The sequence below is a fragment of the Blennius ocellaris genome, assembly GCF_963422515.1.
Source record: "Blennius ocellaris genome assembly, chromosome: 8".
NCBI lineage: Eukaryota > Metazoa > Chordata > Actinopteri > Blenniiformes > Blenniidae > Blennius > Blennius ocellaris.
In genome coordinates, this window is record NC_137657.1 from 23,215,599 (window position 1) to 23,234,298 (window position 18,700).

Below are 18,700 nucleotides of genomic sequence, written 5' to 3' on the forward strand. Positions count from 1 at the left end.
AGGAGCAAGGTGAAATTTCACAATTTCAGTAAAAAAAAAAAAAAAAGACGCCACTCAGAGTATATAAAAAAGTATATTTCTTACAATTACGGAGCCAGGTGGGTTGATAGACTATAAATCTTTGCTGCGGAGGCAACATCTTCATCTGTGGCTTCTTCACAAGCAGGAGTCCATAAATGTGAAATTGAGCGAGCAGGAGAAGTTGTTTGAGGTAAGATTCTTGTTTAATCGCAAGGGAAAGCCAAGGTTATTTCTTTAGATGTGCGGTTGTTTTTTCACACTGAGCTCCTAAAGAGGTTCACAGACCCCCTCTGAAATGCCATGTATATTAAAACAGTCTTCATTCTCTCTGGGGTGCTACTATGCTCCAAAGCTCGTTCTCTTCCAGTGTTTGTGATATTTTGTGTGTGTGTGTGTGTGTGTGTGTGTTCAATCAATAAGGAGACATACCTTTAACGGCAAATAAGTGATATGCCTGCAAAAAGTAGTTAACGTTGTAATGTTTGCAAATACATTTTGTGCTGCATTGTTTAATCAAAAACAACGTGGTATATAGGTGTTTTACATCGAAACAATTCAAATCTAAAGTCATTAATAAAGCTCGTGTTTAGTGTTAAATTATGTTAACCAATTGGTAATAATGAGGTTGTAAACTTTTTTTTTTCCCAAGTGGATTAAATGGGTTTAATGTCATTATTTACCTCACTCCTCATGTAGTTACATATGCAACCTGTGATTGGTCATTATTTTATGTAAACTGAAAGTCTTCAACGCTTTTTGGAATCATCATATTGACTCCTATTTGAATTAATGAACAAAGCCTTTTTATTTTGCCCGAACCTCCTAATGATGCTGGTCATCTCTGACGCCTTTAGTTGAACAGATCGTGTTGTTTTTTCTCCCAATAGTATAACAGTGGAACATCATATTTGAAACCCTTTATGTCTGAAAGAGAAAATATAAAGTTGCGGCATTCACGTTGACCAATGGAATAACTCTGATCACTCGCTGGCCATGACGCTGCCAAAGCAAAAATAATGAATGTCACAAAACCAAACATGCATGTGATTGTTCGTTCACTTACTGTCGCTCAGGATTGATATATAAAAATGCATTTTGATCACGTAAGTTGCCATTTTGTTGTGAGGGGAATTCTGTGAGTGTGATGGTAAGAGCATCAAATACCAGTAGCCCAATTAAGGACCATAAGCTGCTGTTGAGCCAAGCCACCATGAACTAAACAGGTTGTCGAGGCAACAGTCAACCAATTTCGAGGTTCCCAAGCCTGAGACCAAGATGGGACGTCAAGGTGCTCCATGCACTTATCTGGGGACTCCCTTTTCTGCAAGGGTAAGGCAAATGGCTGAGTCTTTGGTGGCATTCAACTTCTTGACCTTTGCGCCTTTAAGCAGCTTTGCTACTTCACCGCACTCTGATCAAAGTTAATAAGTGCTTCATATGTTAATGAAAATTGGTACTCCTCTTTGTGTTCCTACAGCTTTTTAATACCTATTATGGACTGAAACTTTTAATGGAGGTTTTAGGTCCCCCTGACAAGCCCATTTCAGAGAGTGACTACACAGATACAAGGCTAAGCTAAGACCAGAGAGTCACTGCTCAGTGGAGGAACCTTACACGGGAGACCTTATTCTCCGGGAAGCAGCAGAAGATAAAGGCCATGGGATGAGTGGCTGCTTTAAAACCCACGTTCAAGTCCGCACAGGGCTAATTACAGCACGCCATCACATTTGAGAGGGTTTAGTTAATCAAGGGGGCTCTCTTTTTCCTCCTATAGTTGAGGAATAACACACTTAAACCATTTAATGCCACGAGGATTGCGTCCTGTTTAATTCACGGCGGTCTCACATAAGTGGGGTAAATTTAAGCCACTCCGACATTAGTTTTAAACAGATCTAATTGAGGAAGGGATCATGGGGAAAAATGGCTACACCTGATGACTACACACAACTTGCCACAAGGAAAAAAAAAAAGAACATTTGGATAGGACATCATTTGAGTCTTAGGAGGCAATGCAAGACTTAGCTACTGTAAGCTTAGATAGCAAAAGTAATACAAAATCTGACTGCTAGGGCTTGTGTATGACAAGGAGCAGATTACCAGTGGCCACGGAAAGCACTACTTGACATTTTGGATGGCTATTTTGTGTTGACTTCATTCATAAACATGGAAAAGGGAGATTTGAGGCCCAATTCCCCCGCATGGTTTTACCCAAAACAAAGAAACTATCAAATGGCTCCGACGAGGTTCTTTGAAGATTTCCAGAAGTTGTACTTTTTACACCCTTTACTTTAGCAGCCAATATGCACTACGCCATCTATTTCATAGCTAGTGGGCTATTAGTAGACCGTGCATTGTACTTTGAAGTTGCAGTACGGACACATTACGGAGGAGACAAAGGGTGAAGAAACCGAGGCGTCGCTGGTAATTGCAATTTCAGAACAATTGCGCCGTTCGACTTTAAGCGAAGAACAAAAGGAAAACATTATTGATACGATTACCGGGGCATAGCCTACCTGGAACATGAAAGATTTGTTTTTCTTCAATAATGTAATCCCACGAGGCACATCAGTTTAGAAGTGTGAAGAAATAATTCTAAACAAATTTCCCTTTGAAAGGAGAGGCATGAGACAGACATTCAAAGCGGGGCCCTTCATTAAAAAGTCAAATTTAAGGCATCCGTGCGCCAGCAAGAGTGGGGACACCTGGGGTAGCGAAAGCCACGCAACCGGAGGGTAGGAAGAGGTGGAGTGTTGGGGGTTGGAGGTGGAGGGAGGAGGGGGGGGGGGGGGGGTTGGGTAAAGGCGGGACGAGTCTGTCATCTTCACACTGTAACCTGAAGCAGACCACAAATTAGCTCCTGTGATGGCAAGGTGTGACCGAAATGAAACAAACATACAAAGAAGCAATCTAATTGAATTGGAGTTCAAAGAGGAGTCGGGCACATTTGGCGACGCCGAGGCGCTTTATAGTGCTGGACCTCCGAGCAGTAGCAGGTGCTGCTGAGTGTTTCGCGGAGCTTTAGCGCCGGCTCAAAGGGAAGCGCGGCGCTCTCCAGTGCATTGGTGCACCGTAGCACACCTTCACAGCACTATCACAGAGGGAGAGCCGGCGTTGCCGATGCCATCTCCCTCTCAGATCAAACCACTGCTCTTGGGTTGGATTGCTGGGATCAAATATCAAAATGGATAGTTTCGACTCGAGGCAGCGACGCGGGGACATTTCTGAGTCGGACACAAGTTGTGCCAGGTTTGATTCGAACATGTCGAGGAATTTTATTAGACGCAATTGGCAGGAGTTTAACTTATTCTTGATGTTTGGCGCGAGCGCGACTTAACATATTGTCTCATATCAGGTATTAAAAAACCAGCAGCGCGCTTCGCTCTGGTTGTGGGAAAAGCACTTTCCAGGTTTGGACTGAATTAACATTTCCAACCTTTGTTGCAGAAGTACTCCATGTCTTCACAGGCCATGTTCTCCGCCTCGAACTCGGCGGGGAAGTTCTCCTCCACCGTGAACTCGTCTTTGGCCAGGAGCTCGTTCTCTTCGGAGACGCACTCCTCCTCCTCTTCCTCCAGGCCATCCTCAAGAGGACCTGAGGGGAAACACACACACACACGCACACGCACACACACACAGGAGATGTTCAGCAGTTTCATCATATTCTTCCAGTTTTAAAGAACAAAAAAAAAACCCCACAAAAACAAAAAAACCCAGCCCTCTCGTCATTTCTATTGTTAAAATACTTCCAATCGAGATGCGATTCAAAGCACAGAGCAGCACTGCGCTGTATTTATAACTGTGTACACATTCAGCCACGTCAATAAAGAATCTGATTTTCCCCATAATATTTCACAGAGGTCCTTCCATCATCGCTGTTGAAAAGGCCCTTTGAGACTGTGTAGTTTTCTGAAAAACAAGCTGACACGCAGCCAAGGTGAGCGTTGATGTTAATCCTTCTACCTGCAAAACAAAACCCTCGCACAGATGGAGGTAGGAAAAAGGAATAAAAAAAAAAAAAAAGTTCCTTGCCAGACTTTTCATACAGGCATCAGCATGGGAGGAGGAAAGAAAATACTTTTATTAATTTGTTAGCCTTATCACAGGGTACAATGTTGATTTTCCATTTACATTCCATGCCTCCGGGTAATACACCAGTGCAATCTTAAAGGAGACACTTTTCCGTGTGATTAATTTTTTCCCCCCTCTGTGCAATATTATTTCTTTAAATCTAAATGATTTCAGAGTTTTGCTTGTAGCTGTACATCTCTTTTGGTATTTGCATATTACCATTTTTGCTTCAATCAAGGGTGTTGATGGAATTACAGTACAGCTCCCTGAATTGTATTAGTTCTGAAAAACATCTCACCTGGCATTTGAATGTTATTAAGATAATGTGCATCTTGCACACCTCTCCTTCCCACAGGAAAAAAAAAAAAAAAAAGAAGGTAAAAAGAAATGCCTGCAAATGCATTACCATTGCAAAGAAGTGGCAAAACACTTTAAGTTTAGGGTGAGTTTGTATTTGAAATAATACACTCAGAATGAGAAACTTGCAACACTTTCCTAAAAAATAAACAAACCCATGGTAATCATATCAAAAGTGTTGCCGTCACTGTCAGTGAGATGAGGATGCGGTCTCTGTTTCTGCGTGTCGCGGCGACGTCGCAGCCTCCCGTGCATCATTCTGGAGCTCAAACAGAGAGCACTTACATTCTCTCGACACCTTTCAATGTGTTTGTTCTATTGTAGCGGGAGTGAGCCCCTCAGCTTTAATAAAGCAATGATTTCCGTTCAGAAAACCGGGGCTGGTGTGCCTCTCCTGTTTCTCTTTCTTCCCTGCACCGAGCCTCATAAAAGACCCCCCTGATGTCCACAAACTGCTTGCTCTTTTCATTAGTCTTATAAATTACTCCTTTGTAGAGGCCTACATCTGCAGGAGCCCCGGACATGAAAAGAATTAGCACACAGATCTCTAATAGACACTGCGGAGGCAGAGTGCTGCTTTTAAATTAGGATACAGTTTTATGATCTTATCTGATGCCTTCTGCTGATTCGCTAAGGAGTGAAGTGAGGCGTGAAGTGACTCAATGAGTCTACCATCGCTTAAGATGATACCGGGAGATAAATATCGCAGTATCAAGGGGAGATTGTATGACTGGCGTTAAAGGCTCCTGCCAAGGCAATTGAAGACAGTGTGAAAGAAAGCGGGGAAATACATTTCTATACACGCAGTCTGTACACATTCCATTACACAGCTGAATAAGAACTGTGTGTACAACTAAATGATTCTTCCTGTGTTGCTGGCAAATACAGCAGCGCCATTGCACCGCACAAAACAGACCTACAGTGCTGTGCGATAATAAGGGTAAAGGGAGATTAGAGATAAACTTCATGGTCAATAAGACACAAAGATTAGGGAGATAAGATGCGATAGAATTGAGGTTTAATAGACTCAGAATAAGGGCATCTCACTTCCCCACTCGAACAGATAGTAACTAAATGGAGCATTTTCAAACTGATAGAGATACTGCAGGCATTGCTGAATATGGAAAAAAAATAAAAAATAAAAAAAAAATATTCACGCCAGTCGGAGACTTTAGAAGGGGGCCTGATGGCGACTTCTTGGGGAGCAACGTAGATTACCAAAGTTTGCTCGCATTCTCACATGTTTAGTTTATTATACAGTATTCATTGCATGGAGAGACCTGAAATTATTTCAGAGACAGCAATGATAAGAATAATGACTTTCTAAACGACCAGCACCACACTCCTAACTCATTTTCTGATAGTGGCGTTCCAGCTATATTTAGTTGTGTACTGTTTAAAATCCTGTCACATTCACTGTGTGACCCACGCTTGTTGGTTCATTTCTATAGGGTCTGCTGATGAACTGGGCCGGCCGGAGGAATGCCTGTCGCTTCACCCTCTTATCGAGCCTCCTCTAGAGTTCAGATGGCCAATGACACCGCAGAGAGCGTCTGCGTTTTGCTTCGCCAAAAACAACACAGCCCACTTTAAATTCTGCTCTCATTATAACATATGCAGAAATGAGTCGTATCGCGCTTTGAAAGGCAGATCTAACTCACGTGCGTCAACAAATCTGTTATTTACCCAGCAAAATGGGCAACTCATATTTTGACGGTTTGGGATATTTAATTAGGAGAGAAAAAATATACAAATTGTATATTTTGTTTCTTCAAATGGAGAATCTGTGGCAGTTTTCTCACATTGTGAGAGATCACAATGTACTAAATATGCTCAGTAGGAAAAAAAGTCTACCTTTTCTCTAATTTGACCTTATTCTTATTACATCCAGGACATGATTACATATTCAGGAGTCTTGGTCCTGAATAAGGGCAAAACAATCTGATAAGAAATATCACTTTGATTAAACTATACATGGTCATAACCGGTGGAGACAGGTCAGCAGAAGACTTTTCGTCATTCCTAAATGACTCCAACAAGTTGGGAACCACTTGAGTAAAGAATTAATCATAAAAAATTATCATTAAAATAATTAGCAACTGCAGCCCTCCAACAATTATCCGTAACCTTAAGCGCAACAGCTTTTCGAGTTCAGACTTACAAGTGCTAATTTATGAGCCTTCCCTTTCTGGAGAGAGACTCGACTTGCTCAAATCATCCTCGTACAAAGACTGCTTTCCACCCTCTTGTAAGAGGATGCTTTGGGAGAATGCAGCCTGTCTGAACTTCCTCTCATTCGGGGTCATTGTCCAGGTATCCCTGCACGCCCACGGACCCGTCACCCTCCACCCTCCACCCTCCACCGTATCATGCACATTCATCAGACTCTTCCTCTGCCGACTGCAGGGGGAAATCTCCGCGCTGTTCAAACAGTCATGCAGCGGCAGCCAATGCTAATAGAGACATTGCTAGCTGAATACAGGCTTGATCACAGTGGCTCTTTTGTTCATGGCATGGCCTCTGTCTGATAGAGATCGGCCATGCGGAGTGGAGCTCCGGAGAGGGATATGGTAATGCCCCCGCTGAGTCTATAAAATGGGGTGATACTCTGAGACCATATGATGGACAGAGGATTAATGAATCGGGGAAGAGAGGAGTGCGGACAGAGGTGGTGGAATGAGCGTATGTTTCAGGAAGGCGCTCTGTTTTCGAGTCAGTTTCCTCAGTGGACTAAAACAAGAAAATGAAAACACACACACACACAGATGTTGCAATCGACGCTCACACTTAAAAAAAAAAGAAAGAAAGAACGAAAGACGAAAAGCTCTAAAGAAATATGTGTGTATGTGCAAAAACGGTATGAGTGACTGCTAATTTTCATGGCATGCTTTTTCCGGCGTCCGCAATGTGGGGAGCTTGTGGCCGGGCTGTGATAGCGATACCTCGCATTATCAGCAGGTTCCACAGTGTGATGTGTGGATCACAAACCCGGCCTCCTCTATAGCTCCCTAATTAGAGGTGAGGTAATTGAATCTGACAGAACAAAGCAGCAGATCTCTATAAGCATGGAAATCATTTTTTGCTCCCACCTATACAGTTTTTCATCCAAAAGGTCTATTGAAAATGTGTCCAAGCTGGCCTGGGGATAAAACGTAGCACCTGAGACTAAACATGAATGCATAATGCAGCCCGGAAAATCCAACAGGGCCACACAGCTCCAACCCCTGCCAACTCTGCTCCCTGTGACTGGCCCTTTGTGCCAGCGCTGATACCGGGCCTTCCTCACTTCCGGGTGAGCGTGCACCGAGGTCTGCGGGCAGGAGGGAGGAATTAGAGAGATGCAGGCTTAGTCTCAAGTTGCGAGTAGCTCCACACTGTGAACCCCGTAGATTTAGATGCATCTGGAGTTGAGGGGGAATAAAGGGATAAACAATAGATCTCTGAAAGCAAAGTATCAAAATTGGAAAGGAAAATCGTGTTGTAGGATGGTGAGAGGAAGGTTGAGGAAAAAAAATAGGAGGAGGAGGAGGAGGAGAAGGAGAAAGTGGAGAGAGGCGAGGAGAGACTCAGGGCCATTCTCTCTCCTCAGCTCTAATGACCTTTGGGAGGCAGAGGGCTCCCTCAGCCTTGGAAGAGACTTAGTGTATATGTTACAGGGCTCAAGCCTCTAATTTAATCCTTGATCACTGTAATGAAATAGATACCATTTACGCAACTCTTAATAGCTTAATATGCTACAGGAACCCTCAAAGGGACGTTTCGTTTCAAGCATCTTTCTTCAAACTGCGTAAATGATACAAAAAAGAGCCCTTTTTGTCCAAGTTGTACACTGTGATCAAACTAAATGTGGAGCTAATGCTGTAACACCAGTCAAAAGTAAATTACCATTTGTATATTGTCTGCGAATGACTGCTTGTGTGTGTGTGTGTGTGTGTGTGTGTGTGTGTGTGTGTGTGTGTGTGTGTGTGTGTGTGTGTGCGTGCGTGTGTGCGCTCTGGGTGGAGCGTGGAACAGCTTCAGTGGAGACTGATGTGTTCTCAGCGCTGCAGTCTGTGACCAAGAATAAGCAATGGTATTGTTTAACTTGATTTTCCGGTTGCTAAGCAATGTAATTCTCATGATTAGAAATGGCTGCCTTCCTAAATTCGGGGCACTTACAATCAACAGTCAACAAACTGCTTGAAAAACTCAGCATCAATGCTCATCTGGAAATTGCGGTGGAAAAAAAAAAAAAAAGAAAAGAAAAGAAAAATAAACCCAGGGAAGGGAGGATGAGTTGGTCATTTAGCCGAAGCAGAGGATGAATAAATGTTTTCACATCACACACACACACACACACACACACACACACACACACACACACACACACACACACACACACACACACACACACACACACACACACACACACACACACACACACACACACACGCACACACGCACGCACCACTTCTGTGTGGCGGCAGCGCGAAAAGATGACACGGGATTCTAAATGTGATCTGATGACATCATTCGTTCAGACGGACCACAAAAGTTTACATTACAGCAGATTCGCCTCTCGTGCAGCGAGACTGCGGCACACCCATTGGCTGGGATTCGCTGACTGCGGACTGCAGCTTGTGAAAGCCACACGCAGGAAAAGACAAAAAAAAAAAAAACAACATTTCTATAAGAAAGGAGGTTTATTTTTGCTCACATTTCTCAAATAATGTTAACATAATTCTGGTTGGAGTATCTTATTCCAATCAGACCCAACGTTGGATCCCAGCGTGTTTGCGAGAGTTGCTAAGTTCTGTGTTGTTGCGCCCAGTGTTTCTGTCTGGACCGTTGAAGGGGAATAACACGCTCTTACTTCTTTATCCAATGAATTTGAATTGGAATGGCATGAAAACATGCTGGCATTTGACTATGCCATTAAAATGCTGGAGGCACCTCTGAGCGTGCCCGAGGGCTTCAGCAGATGCCAGCCAGTTTCTCTGTGGAGCTCGCTGGGTCCTGCTTCACTCTACTGACTTTACTTGCCTCTAGAGTTTACAGAGACATGCGCACACGTCCAAGTGGACAACGCTTGGTCTGTAAAAGTCACAAGGCTTGTCCTCCAAGTAATATGGGCTTAGTTAATACCTCTTTCGCCGTGTAACATTTGCTTTGTAGGTGCAACGAAGGGATTAAAAAAAAAAAAATAAAAAAAAAAAAAACGCAGTTAAAATGGCCAGCGCACTGGATTTAAGTCTTTCTTGTTATACACTTTGCCTCTCCTCTGGCTGAGTGATTTATTAGTGTCATTCTGTTACTTATAAGGAAATAAAAGTTAACCATGTGCCTGTACACTGGAGGTGACAGCTGAAACAAAGCAGGTAAAATATGTGTGGTCTTAATTACTGGTTTATAAGCGAGCTTTTCACTAGAACGTTCACTTTTAATGAAGCCATTGAGTGAGGCTCCTCCAGGGAGCTATCATGGTTAAGTGGGGGCATCCATCTTCAGCCATTGGCTCATCTGCAGACGAGTGGAGGCTCTGTCTACAGCACGCTCACCTCATATTGGCTCACTTTATCTCCACTAAGTAAAGTCTCTCAGAAGGTTGCTAACAGTGGCGAGAAAAAGACTTTTCTCCAGCAGGCTCTGATGAGGCTGAGGGAGTTTTCATTCTGTCGAGGCACCGGGGCACTTGACTGTGTCTTAAGTGCTTAATAAGACACTGTTGTTTAACCTGAAAAGCATCAAATTCATCACATTCAGTGGTCTGTGAGCCCGCGGGGGCTGAAATAGCAATATTGTAAATGCTAAAATTGCCGCTGCAACAATTAGCATTTAGCTGAGCATCGTTTCAAAGAATTTAATGGGGCGCCTTTAGAAAAAGAAAAATGATTACTGTATCAAATAGTGTAGATAAAACAATATTTTTCCATCAAGGAATTTCTATGAAATGGATATATCTAAGATGTCAATTTCATTCCAGTATTATTAAGGATGGGGGGGTTTCCTTTTGCAATAAATTCTTCATTAATTCAATTCTAATTTGCCTCTGGTTCCCATTTCTACTATTGATAGTTCCACTTCTTAATACCTCGGATAAGGGGCGAGAAAATCATTGCAATAACTCAGTGGAGACTGAGTAGACGATAGGATCTAAATATTACCAATGCCAAAAGAAGTGTGAAGTCTGATGAACATTTCAAAAGAACAATTCTTTATGGATCAGCTAAATCTTTTCCACTTTTTAATTAAAAGTAAAGAAAATAGAAGTTAATTATCCTGTAAAGATTAGCTGGTGGGCATCTTTCTGTAAATTAGTTCTAATTAAAAGGAAATTGTCAAATGACATTCAAAGCACTGTCCTTTAAAACACAGACCGAGATGGGCTTTTTCTCCCCCCCCTCCTCCTCCTCCTTCTCTTCCTCCTCCTCCCCCCTTTACTCCCCCCACTCTGCCTCCCTTCCTAATTCTTGATCTGGCCATGTGAAGCTTCTTGCTGCAAGATTAGGATTCAGCCAGTGCGTCAAACAGCACATACACACAAATGCACATGCACGTGCGTGCACACACGCAAGCACGCGCACACACACACACACACACACACACACACACACACACACACACACACACACACACACACACACACACACACACACACACACACACACACACACACACACAGAGCTCTCCCTGGACAGCAGGCCTCCAGCACACTGTGAAATACTGCTGCATCAATGAGGAGCCAGTGGTTTCTGGAGATAAATACTCCTCATTGATAAGTGATTGTACCGATTCGCTGCTTGGAATCAGGCTTAAACTGTTACTGTATCGGGCTGATATTGGATTCTTGCGAAATATCAGATATCGGCCTTGTGCTGTAATCCAGTATATAAACAGCTCTGAAAACTTGCAACTTTATTTGCCAAATTTACAGATTTTTGGGTGAATTTTATTTTTCCATTCCCGCTGGCTTGTGGGATCATGATATAAACATTGGCTGACTCTACTTTTTCTTCAGTGACTTTTTCTGCTCCACTTGAAGTTTGAGGGGGGGGGGGGGGGGGGGGAATCAAAGGTTATGTACAAATCTAATTAAAAAAAAGGGGGGGAAAGAAACTTTACTTTTATCATTATTTGTTCCTACCTGATGAAGATAATATTTTATCACACAAAACTAACATCAAGTAACTGTTTGATAATTTAAAACAATAATAAAACAAGGTTAAATGAAACAGTAAGTACCCATTACAAATATGTCTATCAAATGCACATTTGAGCTTCAACGTGAAATGCAAACTACTAGAGCATGGTTGAACAGAAATGGAAATATTGAATCCTCTGACCCCTGATAATTCATAGTTTTCTGCGAGTATTACTTGTGAGGTGTTGTCCGGCATTACAGAGATCTCTGTGTATTAGTCTGGCAAGGAATTTAAAAAAGAAGACTACAAACACCCTGAAGTTTTCACAGGATTTGCAGATGACCTTTATAACTGCTAGTATCAAAGAGTGTGTGTCCACACTGTGAAAGAATCTGTATCAATTCATCCACCATTAAAATAAAGAAATATATTACAGGAGGAGTTGTTTTGTTTAACCAACATACACTGTGAAATCAGTGTCACTAACTTCTGCAGATTTTTTGTATATTTAAAAATAGTAGACGATACTGAAATCACTCACATAAATCCACACAAATGGACATTTGATGATCAAGCTAGTTTCAAAGAGCTCTCTGTGTTAAACATCGATTGAAGCTTTCTTAAAAATCAGATTTTTAATGATTGTTTATCTAATGCCAAAGCATTGGAAGATATAGCCTACACAGTATAATATGAAAGCAGCAAAGGAAATGATTTTAAAAGTTTGAAACGATTTCACTTCAAAGATATGATCAGTCAGACCTCGGGCTGTGTGAGTCTTCCCTCCCACCAAAACAAAAGAACACAAACATGTGAACAGACACGGTGCTTAACCAAACCTCCACTATCATCACTTCACAAATAAATGATGAATCAGTCTCCTGGGCTCTGTGTCGACTGTAGCTTTCATCTGATTACGTGTGGATTTCATCATTCATTGTCTGGGTTTGGCTGTTGCTTCCATCTACCCGTGTTGTGTATTAAAACGGGATTCCAGCAGCACCAGTCCCAACAAGAAGTACAGAGCAAGGGTGGGGTGGTGGTGGTGGTGGTGGGGGGGGGGGGGGGGGGGGGGAGCAGAAACCCCTTTTCCATCTGCTATGGCTAATGATGATGCTCTCCCTGGCCCGGAGCAGAACTGTGTGAGGGAGATTTACACCCATAATACCCCTGGGGCTGTGGAGCTGCACCGCGCTCCAAAAACACCGTCACTCCATCACTTTCTATATGATAGCTGGCAGAGCAGGTAACAATGGACCGGCAACAATGTCTTTTTGTATTACTGACAAGTGCCTTATTTGGTTGACATAACCTGCCTCGGTGTCTGAGGAGTGGCAGCGTGCACACAGGAAAATGGATGACAGCTACACCATTGAGACATTGTGCGGCTGCAACAATCACACCAGACTATGTTTTTTAAAAAAAAAAAGAGAGAGAGAAAGAAACACCAAGCGGTGTATGTGTGTGATATGAGGAGAGCGGGAGCAGCAGCGGCTGACGGAGAGGTGGCTGTCTTTGCGATACACTAATTGGAACGATGGCAGGAGGAGGAATCAGGCATCACAGTTAGCTAAAGTGAACAGAGCTGCCTTTTTCCATTTACTCCATTCTAAAGGTTTATAAGTTGTAATTGCCCTTCAATTTGGACGCTTTCGACCCGCCATAAAGCTCTGTGTGGGACTACGCTTGACACCTATCTCCTAAAACAAGTGAGGTAAATGGTGGGAGGCAGAAAAGAACAACTATGTGCAAGCGTGTGTGTGTGTGTGAGAGAGAGCGAGAGAGAACGAGAGAGAACGAGACTGAGGCAGGGAGATGTAGAGAGCTCCACTCCTCAGGGATTGAGTGTTCACACACAGTAAATGGAAGTGGCACAGCTCTGACCTTTGAGCCGCAGCATACGAGTAAAGCGAAGGCGCTGTCAAAATATTGCTTCAGAAATGACAATCCACCTCGCCAGTCCCAAGTCTTGACATGGCAGGCAAGTGGAGAGCCGTAACCTGCTGATCCCGACATTACAAATGAGGGGATTATCATGACAACAAACCGCGGCTCGACACACTGCATAGCCTAAAGATATTCTGGCGTTGCCCCTTATTATCAGCAAAGTCCCACACAGATAGCCGACGATGACACTCCAAGCAGGCACAACCCCCCCACCCCACCCCAAAAAAAAACAAAAAATCGAAAAGCAACGGGAGCCGTCACGTGTCGGGAGTCGCGAGTGAAATTTCAAATTAGGCTCGACAAAATAACTACTCCCATATCTGCATCAAGTTTTGCCGCTTGCGATGCCACACTTGTGAACTTTGGGATTTGGCAGCGGAGTGGCTTCCTCGCATCTTCATTTACACCCATGTAATACTCAAGTCCACAGAGAATAAGTCAATCGTAAAGAATACCAAAATATCACAAGCAAATTACTAGTGCTCTGAGAGGAAGCTTGGGAGGAACAAAGACAGGCAGCCATAATTATATCTTGGCGTGTATAGCATGTCAATGGGCCACCTTCGTTGTGGAGGGCATTCCCGTGGGCCCCTCAGGCATCAAAATGATGTCCAAATTATTTTGTGCTCTATTGCAGCATGGCGCGATTATCATATTTACTGGTGGTGCATTATGACAACATTGATGTTTACACCTGTCTCTGTGAGAAGGCAAGGTTTACACTCTGTAATTTAGCAAATGTACAGTATGCATATGAGCTTGTTGGCAGGGATTTAAATTAGGTCAGAAATGGAATACATCAATAGCAACCCATATGTGCATCTTTCTTTTTCTTTTTTTTTCCCCTCTCCTCTCTCCCCTCCCCAGCCTTCTTTGCTCAGAAGCTTGGCGATGAAGCAGCTTGACGACTGCAGAAGTGTGATATGTGCAAATCACATTTGCAGATGAGCTTGAAACTCCCTTTTAATATTCAGATATCAGACATCCCGCACTGCGAAGCCCGCTAAGACGCGATTCGGGGGAGAAAAGCGAGATCCACGTCATTAAGGGGAATCGTTAGAGGCTCGGTTTACATTTTACATATTTCACAAAAAAATGTACGACCAAGTAAAAACATCAGCGGTTATCTGTGATAACAATGCAAATTTTTGTCAGGGAGCATATGAAGATTCTGTCAAAATCCAAAGTCGCTCAGGTCTTTCTTTTCTCTTGCTCTCCCACCATCACCTCCCCCTTCTCTGGCTTAACACGCTCAGCTTATTGGTGCTTTGATTTCTTTCATATTTTTTCCCCGAGAAGTCACACAGGCTTGTGGAGTCAAAGACGGCGAAAGGTATGTTTGCCACGAGGCACGGGAACACGTGTCCCCGCAGCCTGCCAATAGCTCATCAAACACACAGGCCTGTGGATGGACGCAAGCCCGGCTGGCGTTCGGGATGTCGAAACAGCCTCCGCTCTGCCACACAAACCACCACTGACTCCCTGTTTACTTGCTTCAGTCGGACCCGCGAAGACTGGCCTCGTTTTCCCTCGCCATTCTCTGCACCCGAATGCGCCGTGCGATGACGACGCCACCGCAAGGCTGCATTGCTCCCCGTCCAATCCTCGCACCTGCCTCTTTTGTAGCACCTCCACAATAAATTTACCGCCTCAACTTTTTCACTGGATGATAGAATGTAGCCCTTGCATACTCCCCCCTCCCCCCCCCCACCCCCCCCCCCCCCCCCCACCACCGCCTCCTCAACCTCCACTACTTCCCCATGTCTTAGCCCCGCGCCAAATTTGTCTCTGTGCCATTTTAATTACAGCCAAGGCAATCTTTATGGTGGTATTCTGCGAGAACACCAATCTGCAAAAAAGGTGATAAGTAGAACCGCCACCCAGCTTTGGTATCAGTAATAAACAGACACTTAATTGAATAATTTGACCTAAGAGGCTGATCCTGGGAAATAGCATGTTGGAAAAAATTATTTTGAATATTGAAGACGGTTCAGTGTTTTGCATGACGCCCGCAGTGGAGAACACACACTGGATTTGGCTGGTTGCCCACCCAACTCGCCAATGTGGGCCATGGTGAGTCTTTACGGAACAGATAAGTGAGCCTTTGGTATCCTGGAAGCACTCAGATGTATGTGTGTGTGTGTGTGTGTGTGTGTGTGTGTGTGTGTGTGTGTGTGTGTGTGTGTGTGTGTGTGTGTGTGTGTGTGTGTGTGTGTGTGTGTGTGTGTGTGTGTGTGTGTGTGTGTGTGTGCGTGTGTGGTGGTTGGGTGACACATGTATGCACGAAGCTGTGTGCAGGCGTGTGCATGCATGTGTCCGATATGTACGAGCGTGGTGGTGGGCGGGTGGGGGTGGTGGGGTAGAGTGTGAAGTGTGCCCACTCGAGGACTGTCTCCAGCTAGCAGCCACATGGGCACATCCCCTTGTGTCCTTCTATAACACATGCACACGCACACGCACACACGGAGCAGCTTTCCGCAGAGCCTCAGAGACAATGACTCGCGGCACCTTCCTGTTTAAGGATAGCTGTCAGAGGATGATGGCTCTGATTCAACACTGCAGCAGGTTTGCACAGAGCTCCCTGATAAAATGGGGGGGGGGAAAGGAAAAGCCTCCACTCTGCCTCTTTCTCTCTCTCTCATTCTCTCTCTCTCACCCTCTCTCTCCCTCCATCACTCTCCCTCTCCCTCCACAGTTCAACACTGATTTGACTGCTAGCATAATTTTGCAGAGGAGACTATTTGCAGATGCAGCAGAGTTATCAATCCGAACAGACACACAATCCGGGTCCAATGTCACTTCTCCTCATTATGTTAATGGTTAATACATGCAAATGAAAACATTCCGGCAATTTGATTTCTTTGAAGATAGTTTGCATATTGTCTTAGCCATAATGATGGTACACTTTCTCCCCAGCTTCGATTTATGCAAGGCTAGTTAGTTCATTTTTATCAGCTCTGAGTTCATTTCTAGGGCTACTGGAATGTGTTTTCCCCTTCCCCTCACTATTTAACTAATTAGGATTCAGGTACCATAAGCAGATTTTTCACGCTATTGGTGTTTTTCTTAATTAAGAAACAAATGAATTCTCCCCAGCAAAATAGATGGAACAACGGGATAGGGTGCCAGGGGCCAGATGCGGCGCTTCTTAATTAGAAGTCACTCCATTGTCTGAGGTTTTTTAATGAAGCCCCAATCTAAATGGATATCAAAAAAGCTTCTAGTGAAGAAAAAAAAAAAAAAAAATACACACACACATGCCGGCCATTTAAAATAATAAGGAAATAAAGATAATGAAAGACAAAAGATATGTACTTGCAGCCCCAGCTCACACCTCCAGTTCAGCGCGAGCACTGCTCCCGTCACCTCTGGATGAGCCCTATTAAAACAGCTCGATCCCTCGCCAGCCCCTGCCCGCCTGAAGCCATGTCTAATGTTCTGCCAAGCCAACAGTGAAACACTTCTCTTTTCAACTTCCTATCAAAGGTGGAAGTTGCATTACCCCGTGGATGGTTATCAACTCTTTCTGAAAACTGTTGGGGCTGTCAACTTCAACCGCATCTCGGCTCGGAAGAAAACGGTGGCCGGTGAAGTCTGCGCTTATCGCATAAATGTCATTCACGATAGGTTGATGCTGTGCACGGCGAGGGCAAACGCTTAAAAAAAAAAAAAAAAAAAAAAATTCCAATTAGCTGGAACCAATTGTCACCTGAACACAATATGGGAGATAGAAATGGACTCGTGTTGTGCAATTAGATCGGAGCTCCTGGGATGTATATATGATTTCAAAACAGTGCAGCTGGAACAAAAGACAAAAGAGGAGTTTTTTTTGTTTTGAAGTTGATTTGCAGGAGGCTTGGGTGTTTGTTTTTTTTCCCTGTGAAGCCCAATCATCTCAGTTTAGCCTGGGTGATGCTGCTGTGCCGGTGACTGAAGGCGATAACATCGGGGCTGTTTTTGACTGAAATAAAAACCCGTAGCATGCCCATATGTGCTGCCAACCCCATCAGTTCTTCTTCAGACGGCATGGCTTAGGAGCTCCCAGAGGATGGGCCAGTGCCCACTGATACGGGCCCAGCAAACCGCCTTGTCCAGGCCAAGTATCCCTGCGCCCAAGGGCTGTGCCATCAATGCCATGACTTGTGCCAGACTGGATCCCACCCAGCAATCCATTTCAAAGGCTTTTTTTTTTTTTTTTATGGATCAGGTATGCAGTGTGATTTCCCTTTCCCTTTGTAATGTGCCGTGTCAAAGGCGAGCGAGGCTGACTTTAAAGTCATATACTAGTTTTTTCCGCCTTTCATTTGGGAAGGAGACATAATTGATTTCTGACTTTCCAAATGTCAAGTTGGAATAGATAAGAGACAAAAAAAAAAAGTCTTGAAGTTCAATCAGCGACACGGGCTAGTTTGGACATATTTTGTGTTTTGTTTTGGTGGGGGGGGGGGGGGGTTGCTTTTATTTATAGTGAAAGTTGTTCATCAGTAGCTTGGAAATATTTAAGTAAGTCATCTGAATGATTCCCTGGGGAATTAGACATTTGTGGAGCAAATCCATACTGACACAAAAACTAGGTTGTGTGAATCTCTCAGAAGAAACATTAAAAAGATCCACATGGTGTGATTCCCTTATGCAGAACTTTCAAAGAAGTAACTTACTCAATAAAATAAAAGTCACGTTGTTTTTTTTTTTTTTTTAAAACACCTCTATTTATGGAGGAATTACCATAATCCTCTGGCTGTTCACTCGTGTGCTCTCTCATTTAGAGCATTACTTGTTTATTTATATCTGTGAATGAGATTAGAGGGGGAGATTACCGAGCGGAGAAACATGAATAGTGATCAAAGACTGCAGGATAATGTAAGTCTTTCGGTGATTGCTCAGCTTTTTTCTTTTTTTTTTTTCCAGATCTACCAGTGGTGTGTTAGAACAATACAAGTGGCTGTGCTCCATACAGTGTGACAACAATAATACAAAATCCTCAGGGAGTGAACCGCGTGTAAACACACCAGATCAGCACGCAGCACTCCGGCATAAAGTGTCCTCTAATGCCGCAAAAAATTAGCTTTGATCCTGACGAGGGCACGGCGAAGTAGCAATCAGTCCGAGTGAAATGGCATCTCTCGTCGGGCATAAATGTGTTTTTAGTCACGTTGGGTTCTGTATCTGCACAGAGGAAAGTGTTT

At 43.7% G+C, this 18,700-nt stretch overlaps 1 protein-coding gene across 1 annotated transcript in view; it reads right to left on the bottom strand.

Annotated features, from left to right (window-relative positions):
- The window catches only part of zfpm2a (zinc finger protein, FOG family member 2a), a gene marked incomplete at its 3' end in the record, with an annotated part of 124,430 nt that overhangs the window by 87,678 nt on the left and 18,052 nt on the right, over positions 1 to 18,700 (bottom strand). Inside the window, exon 2 of the mRNA XM_080501089.1 lies at positions 3,455 to 3,613. Within this exon, the coding sequence (XP_080357215.1) occupies positions 3,455 to 3,613 (159 nt within the window). The remainder of the gene's footprint in view (positions 1 to 3,454; positions 3,614 to 18,700) is intronic.